We start from the raw sequence: 8,768 nt of genomic DNA, 5'->3' as shown, positions 1-8,768 counted from the left end.
CCTCCTTCTCCCTTTTTCTTTACTCTGAATTTGGTATTTCACTACTTCTGCTAAACAGAGTTGATGAATTTAGATAGAATAGAATAGTGGAAAAAGATGAATGTTGCATATTCCAATGAGGGCGGTGGTTTTTTCACACACCGTGTGTTTTCATGACTGAAAATATGAGTTAAAACTCACATTTTCAGTTATGAAACACAGTGTGTAACAGATTTTACCCTTCCAATTATATGCAAAGAGACTTGTGGAGCTTACCCCAAATTAGTTGGTATATTATAGGAGTCAAGTGACTAGAGTGGACTTCTGAGGTGTTTGTGTTTTTGCCTGGCATGTGATTTAGCCATCTCAAATCTGCAGATCATCATTTTAGGAGCTACAAGGTATTAACTTATAGAAGGATTAGAAGTTAAGATTGGCAATATTGATGTATGTATAATTGTATTTAGTTGGATCATTGATGGAGCATGTCCATGAGATTTGATCTCTCATCTCTGAGAACTGAGATAGATATTTGCACCTTGTCATGTACATGCGCGGACAACCGCTACCCTCTTACACGTATGCTATACTTTGATTATCTATGAAGATCCTCCATACCATAGCACCCCAAATTTCTCTAGCCATTTTAATTTACCCATATGTATCCCATTCTTGATTCTAAGAGAATCCTAGCACATATTATGGTTGTATTGTCTTTTTGTATTCTTCCTCCTCATCATCCCACATATTGTTAGCTCCTGAAAACCCTAGCACATTCACTTCCCTCGATAGGCTGGATTAGGCTTGTATAATTTTGTCCTCCTTCCCCAAGCTTAATATTCTTTGGGTTTTTTTGAGAATCTCCCCAATGTAACACTCTTTATTTTGAAAGAAAACCTTTATGAAAATAATATATGTATATATATATATATATATATATATATATATATATATAATTTTTTTCTAGCGTTTGGTAACATAGAAAAAAAATGTGAAAGGAAAATTATTTCATTTAACAAAAAACCCTATAGAAAAACTTATCCAAAAAAAAGCACTTTAAAAAATTATATTTATTTTTTAGAGGTTGTTTTACATTATTATGTCATGGTAAATAAAGAAAATTAGGAGACAATATGGAAATTATTTAAGATAACTCTATCTCAATTTTAAAGTTGCTACTTAACATAGGAAAATAAGATAATTTTTTCCAAATTCATTTTGAAAAATTATTCTTTTTTTAGAAAACGTTAATGTTCTAATAAATGGAGCAATATGATTTTTTTTTAATTATTTTAAGTAGCTATTGTTTAATTTATATACAAAAATATACAAAGAAATATATAATTTTATTATGATGAAAATATTCAAACGGCACACACGCTATTACATATTTGGTCAAAGCAATTCACTGACTTTTTCAGTTTGGATCAACTTATTTTGCTGAAACTAAAATTTTTTGCTGAAAGTATTATAGATATAGGTAAAAATTAGCATAAATAGTACAATGAGACTTATGAACAGTACCAAAAAGTACAATGGGACCCATAAATAGTAGCAAAAATATGCTAAATAGTAAAATAAGTTGGCAATAGTAATTTTTGCCAAACATACACTTAGGGTCCATTGAGGATCCACTTATTTTGCTGAAATTGAAAACATTTTGTTGAAAAGTACTGTATATAAAGGTAAAAGTTAACTGAAATAGTAGAGAACTGAAAAATGCAGTAAGATCCATAATTTTATAGATAGTAGCAAAAATAAGTTAAATAGTAAAATAAGTTAGTAAAATAATTTTTTCCAAACAAACACTTAGTAGAATATTCTTTTTTTGATAATCACTTAAGCATGCCAAAATATTCTATTGACTAACGGCCTTAAGCATATGCCAAAATATTTTGTAATGCGTATTAATTAGTAGTATTGTTTACCAGGAGTTATTAAATATTCATTAATTAACGTTCGTTTTGAGGATTTTAACGTTAGGGATTGAAAAATAAAAATATTGGGAGCATATCCCCTGCAATTGACTGAAGAAACTACTCTTCTAACTAGGGCGTGAGCCAATTTATCAAGGGAAGGAAATAAATTGACTTGGATTTTTTAATCGACTTGCAAATTTTAATTGGACCAACTAAATCATATTTGCAGGGATTGCACGTTCATGAATTGTGGTGATATTCACCGAGGAATGAGGAAATTCTTTTACAAGAGTTATGGACTTATGGCACCACCCACTTCAGACTCACAGGATAGCTTATATATATATAGAGAGAGAGAGAGAGAGAAAGAGAGAGAGAGTCATGTTGATTATACATGGGAAGATTGTTTCTTAGTTGTATGTGTTGCTTTTGTTGATAAAAGTTTCTTCTTCATGAGAAAAAAACAGGTGCATACTTCAGGGGGAGGGCTTGGTTTTTAGCATACTATCGATCGAGCTACCATGGCGACATCTTCTCATACATACGATGTTTTCCTGAGTTTTAGAGATAAAGATACTCGTAATAATTTTACAATTAAATGTTTGAAGAAAAGAGGTATTCACATTTTCATGGATGAGTCAAACCTTAAGAAGGGGATAGCAATTGCTCTGACACTTGCTAAAGCCATTGAAGAGTCAAAATTATCACTCGTTGTGTTCTCAAAAAATTATGCATTTTTTACTTGGTGTCTGAATGAACTTGAAAAGATTGTCGAGTGTATGAATTCAAGGGATCATATTATTAAACCCATTTTTTTGAATATGGATCCATCTGAAGTACGACACCAAAAGGAGAATTTCGGAAAAGCGTTGGCTAAGCATGAACAGAAATTCAACATAGAAAAGGTGCAGGGATGGAGAACAGCTCTAACACAAGTGTTATTCTTTTAAAATCGTCATGTAATAAATTAGAGGAACTTTTTAGCAAACAGATTCAAAGGAAAACTCTATCCATGTACTCTATTTCTACTTGATTTCGAGCTCCAATCTTTAATTAGCCATATCTTTATCATTTTAGGCCCATTTGATATATCATTTTAAGGCTTATGGATCCTTCTCCTAACCATGTAATTTTTAGTCACTAATGATGTGTTTGGTGGAGTGAATTTTAGGGAGGATGGGAAAAAATGAGAGAAAATGAGGAAGGACAACTTTTTGGAGAATGTTTGGTTGGGAGGGGAAGAAGGGATAATGATTGTGGGGCTCGGGTGTCTTCTCCCTAGGCCCACTAAAAAATTTTCACCTCAAAATGGGGAGAAAACTGGATGGGAAAATCTAATGGTTAAATGACAAAAATGCTCATGTGCACTTACACAAGGGTTTCTTCTAGTACGTTGCCCTTTTTTCTTTTTCTTTTTTTTTTAATTTCTTGGGGCCGTGGGCGTGACGATGCTTTGTTTGGTTTGGTTTTTTATTTATTTATTATTATTTTAATAAATTTGGATGATTGCCTTTTTTTTTTGGTTGTTTGTCACTTTTTTTTTTAATTGGACGTTATTTTTTAATAAGGGTATATGAGTAAATTTATGCAATCTCACTTTTTCTATTACTCCACTTTTTCACTTCCAACCAAACAAAAAAGAGATAACAATTTTAAGAAACAGTCATTTCATTAACAAAGAATAGAATACAAACAATTATTAATTTAAGAACCAATCATTTCATTAACAAAGAATAGAATACAAATAACAATACAGCACCTAGCAGCTAATTTCACTCAACCAAGTACAACACCCGCAGAAAACAGAGCCGTAGCACAGCAAATCCAAAATGTTATATGCAGCAAAACAAGACCCACCCTCAACGTATAGAGAATCAGCCGAGACTATCCAGATAATTTACAAAGCACAACTCAAGTCCCACCCTTCAACGCACTGAAGCATTCATCCCCTATTTATAGCATAGCATACGATTCAGAATTGAATACTTGAACATCCTTTTACCATCAATTCTGCCTTTAGCATATCTCATTATGACTCTAATAAGGTGCTCTTCAGTAAATCTCTTAGCATGAAGAACTGCATTTCTTTGGTTCAACAGGTGTGTTGTAGATGCCCACCAAACTAATTTACGAAGTATAGCTCTCAAGCCCTTCCCTTTTAGGTGTATTACAGTCCAATCAACTAAATCCTACCTGCTAAATTTGGGATCAGAGAGTAAACATAAGCTCATGACAGATTCACATACCCTTTTAGTGAACGAGCACTGGAAAAAGAGATGATTTCAATCCTTAGTGCAGGGCATGCAGAAACCACATAAGATGTCTACATTAATTCCCTATTGAATGATTCTGGCTTTTGGTGGAATTCAGTTTAACATGACCATCCAGTCTATGGATGAGTGCCTGGGAATAGCCAAATTAAATCACAGTAGCTTTCACCAATCCACTTTAATCCTTTTTTCTCTAATCTCATTCGATGTTTCAGCACACACAAACTTAGGAGATGAGGACCATAAAGCTTTATCTTCTTACTTTAATTCAACCCGAAATAGTTTACTTTGTATGTCCACTAGATCTTGCAGGTTTTCAAATATAGACTTTATACCTTAGCACAGAAGCAAGCTTAGCTTCAACATGACTAGCAGCATCATAAATGACTATATGATGCTTTATAATTATTCCATTTCATTAATAATCATGGCATAACAATTTCACAGCTAAAACAAATCCTAGAGGCTCTGATACCAGTGTTTAAATTTTAAAATAATTAGTTTACTTAAGTCAAAATAATCGGGTTTTCAAAATAACAGGGTTCTTTTGTTGGGTCTTTTACGGTTAGTAAATATTTTAGAGAGAGAGTCTTAGTGTTTTTATTTTTAGATATGATAGAATTTCACTCTATGACATCTACTTCATGATAATTGTTTTTATCATCAGGCTAAGACACCAGTCGTTTTTTTATATAGGTGAGGTTTAAACCCTAAATCTCGTATTTAACAATAAAAGATTTTATTAATTAAGCTAATTAAATCCCACAAAGAGAATCTTAGTTTATTGTCTCCTTTATCTGTATTTAACGTTGAAGAATAAACTCTCTAAGCAATGGGAGGCCTAATTTTAGGATGTTTATTCCATTATTGCTCCCACTTATAATAACTTTTTCTTTTAAATTTATTTTTTATATTAGAATATATTTGAAATAACTCTTATTAGATATAATGTTTCATACTTTCATTTGAATTCAAGTACATGACGCATGTGGACAGTGGACACTTCATGGTCATGGATTGGGCATGGTCCTGCCCAATTTTTAACAGTACTAATGGTCCTGCCCAATTCTTATTATATATATTAGTTTTTTTTGTTTATTAAACATAATGGTAGTTATTACTAAAATGAAATATTTACAGTGGACTTCATCTATATGGCTTTTAATTCACAAATCTAAAATGATGAGTCGAGTTCACCTTCGTATACGTATGTAAGTTTAATGAGTGAATAACTTAATATTGGCAGGAGTCAATCCAAAGTGATCAAAGAAATTGTTAGAGACATTATGGTTGAAGTAAAGCCTGCATCGGACATAGAAAATCCTGATTGCGTGGTTGGAATTGATACTCACCTCAGCAAGATTGAATCGTTTTCGTTTTCTGATATCAACTCAGAAGAGGTTCAGATGATAGGGATCTATGGGGTTCAGGGAATCGGAAAGTCAGTCCTGGCCTCAGATTTTTATCACAAACATAAAGCTGATTTTGAATATAAAAGCTTAGCAGAGAGCATCAACGACAAGGCAAAAGAAAAATATCAAATAGTCGAAGTACAAAAAGCTATTCTTTCTGAAATCTTGGGAGAAACGGATGTCCCTGTGTACAACGTTGAGAAAGGAGCTAAAATGATGGAGGATGTGCTTTCCTGTAAAAGGGCTCTTTAAGTTCTTGATAATGTCGAAAATGAGCTGCAGTCAGAAAAACTAGCAAGGGGATGTAATTGGTTTGGTCCCGGAAGCAGAATCATTATCACAAGAAGGAAAGAAAGTTTGCTACGTAAACATGAAGTACATTTTACCTATGAGATGAAGGCGATGGATCCAACTGAAGCTCTTCAACTCTTCAGTTTGCATGCTTTTAAAAGAAATGAGCCTCATCAATATAGTAGGGAACTTACAAACGCTATAGTAAGTTACACTAAAGGAATTCCATCAGCTTTGGTGAAATTGGGTAGTGTTTTGTCTTCTAAATATGTGAGTTATCAGCATTGTGAAGTAGATGGAGAAAATAAACAGGTAGGAGAAATGCGCACCCTAGTTCAGAAAAAGCTAAATAAAATGTTCAAGTGCGGACAGTGGGGTGCTGATTCAACTGGAAGACTAGACAAACATTGGAACAAATTTTGAGAAAAGCTATGGACGACATGAGTATACAAGAAATGTGCTCTGAAGTAGAGAGGGAAGATGATGACTCGTTAGAGAAGGAAGAGGAGAGCGAGAACTCATCAGAGTCCGAAGAGGAGAGTGAAGAGGAAAGTAGTGAAGACCAAGCGAAGAGTATGACCAATAAGCCAAGTTCAGATTCTAGGATTGTGGCATCCTCATCCCAAGTCTCTAATGGTTATAACTACGAGCATGGAAAGGAACTTATTCAGCAAAATCCATATGCAACGAATTTTTATGGATTTGGTACCTCAAGCGAATACCACCACAACTACCCAATGACGATTCCTGGATATTATGCTCCCCCCATTCCCACGTATATTCCCCCCATTCCTCCCATCCCTGGCTACTACCCAATGATGACACCTATGAGGCTGGGAACCTCAAATGAATACAACTTCTGCCCAACAGGGGAATCCGGATGCCATTGTCAAGATTGTGCAATGAAATTTTCTCCAGAATTTAGACCTTATTAGAGCCAGAGAACCATTGATTTGATGTAACCAGGTACAATCTATTATACATTCTCTCTCTCTCTCTCTCTCTCTCTCTCTCTCTCTTTATGTGTGGAATGGACAAAACTTAGGTACAGTATTTTATGTGTTGTTCCTTAAATTCTTCTCTTAAAATTTAGCCATGTGATTTTTTTCTCATGTGATGAAAGTGTATTTTTAGTTAAGTACTACTACATGATTGAATTTTAAGAGAGAAATTTAAAAAACAACATCTAAGTACTATACCATTTTGGAATTATAGAAGTGTATTTTTTGTTAAGTACTACCACATGGCTGAATTTTAAGATGAGATTCTAAAGAACAACACCCAAGTATTGTACTTAAATTTTGCCATTTTGAAATTATATATATATGTGTGTGTGTGTGTGTGTGTTTGATGTGATTTATATATTTATTTTTGTTAAGGATCATGAGTTTATTGTGTATTATATAGATAGTGATTCAAGAGGTCCAATTCAAGAACTCATGATCACCGGATGCCCTTGACACCAGGAAGTCAACTAGTTTCTGTGAGACCATATCGTTATCCTTATTTTCAAAAAGCTGAAATTGAAATATTAATTTCAGAGATGTTGGAATCGGGAGTAATTCGGCTAAGCCAGAGTCCTTACTCCTCTCCTGTCATTCTTGTGAAGAAACATGATGGGTCTTGGAGGCTTTGCATTGATTATAGGGCCTTGAATCAAATCACGGTTAAGGATAAATTTCCCATACCAGTGTTTGACGAGTTGCTTGACGAGTTGCATGGAGATTGCTGCTTCTCCAAACTAGACTTGAGATCCGGATACCATCAAATCAGAATGCACCCAGAGGATATCCCAAAAACCGCATTTCATACTCATCAAGGCCACTACGAGTTTCTAGTAATGCCATTCGGTCTCACCAGTGCCCTATCCACATTCCAGTCCCTTATGAATGAAATTTTCAAGAAGTACTTACGAAAGTTCATCTTAGTATTTTTCGATGATATTCTAATTTACAGCAAAAATTAGGATGAGCACTAGATTCATGTCGAGAAGGTACTGTCCATTTTAAGAGATCATAAGTTGTTTGTCAAGAAGGAAAAATGTCAGTTTGGCCAAGAATGTATTCATTACCTTGGTCATGTGATTTCAAGGGAAGGAGTAGCGGTAGACCCAGAGAAGGTGTAGGCCATGTTGAAATGGCCAAAGCCAAAGACACTTAAGGCTCTTAGAGGATTTATGGGGTTAACTGGATACTATAGGAAATTTATTCAAGGCTATGGGAAGATTGCTAGTCCTCTCACATCCATGTTAAAAAAGGATTCATTTGCCTGGAACATGGAGGCGGAGAAGGCTTTCGAACACATCAAACATGCTATGACTCAAGCACCCGTGCTAGCTCTTCCAGATTTCACTCAACCATTCATAGTTGAATGTGATGCATCAGGCACGAGTATTGGAGCGGTACTCATGCAAAATAAGAAACCAACTGCATTTCTAAGTCAGGCTCTACATGGAAAGAATTTGGCATTATCAACTTATGACAAAGAAATGTTGGCCTTGGTGTTAGCAGTGAAGAAGTGGCGACTGTATCTCACGGGGCATTGGTTCATAGTAAGGACAGATCAAAAAAGCTTGAAATATCTTTGGGAGTAAAAAATCAACACAGCAGCACAGCAAAAATGGCTCACAAAATTGATGGGCTATGACTTTGTCATTGCGTGTAAGCATGGAAGTGAAAACGTTGTTGCTAATGCCTTGTCACGTTGTGCAGAAAATGGAGAACTCATAGCATTGTCTTAACCTAAGCCATCATGGTTGGAACCCATTAAGCAGGAGGTCCAATCACAACCACAGTTACAACGGTTAGTCAAGCTATGTGAAGAGGATGAGGTAGTGGGTCCATGGTTATTTCAAGAAGGAATTCTTTTCTTCAAGAACAAGATCTATTTATGGGAGC

At 34.8% G+C, this 8,768-nt stretch overlaps 1 protein-coding gene across 1 annotated transcript; it reads left to right on the top strand.

Moving 5' to 3' along the window:
• Nucleotides 1–2,419: 2,419 nt before the first annotated feature.
• On the top strand, nucleotides 2,420–6,294 carry LOC142628634 (disease resistance protein Roq1-like). Its single transcript, XM_075802685.1, has 3 exons — nucleotides 2,420–2,613; nucleotides 5,415–5,805; nucleotides 5,863–6,294. Exons 1-3 carry the CDS (start codon nucleotides 2,420–2,422, stop codon nucleotides 6,292–6,294), a joined length of 1,017 nt encoding a protein of 338 aa, XP_075658800.1.
• Nucleotides 6,295–8,768: the final 2,474 nt, after the last annotated feature.

The sequence above is a fragment of the Castanea sativa genome, chromosome 3 (genome assembly GCF_040712315.1).
Source record: "Castanea sativa cultivar Marrone di Chiusa Pesio chromosome 3, ASM4071231v1".
Taxonomy (NCBI): Eukaryota; Viridiplantae; Streptophyta; class Magnoliopsida; order Fagales; family Fagaceae; genus Castanea; species Castanea sativa.
Note: the sequence above shows the minus strand (reverse complement) of the source record. Positions and strands in the feature narration are given on the sequence as shown.

Bases quoted from the DNA above. Each gene is read 5' to 3' on its own strand.
- LOC142628634 (XM_075802685.1), top strand. From the start codon at position 2,420: ATGGCGACATCTTCTCATACATACGATGTTTTCCTGAGTTTTAGAGAT. The intron at 2,614-5,414 runs GTTCTCAAAAAA...TAATATTGGCAG, and splicing joins TCAAAATTATCACTCGTTGT to GAGTCAATCCAAAGTGATCA. The intron at 5,806-5,862 runs GTGCTTTCCTGT...AATGAGCTGCAG, and splicing joins GAGCTAAAATGATGGAGGAT to TCAGAAAAACTAGCAAGGGG.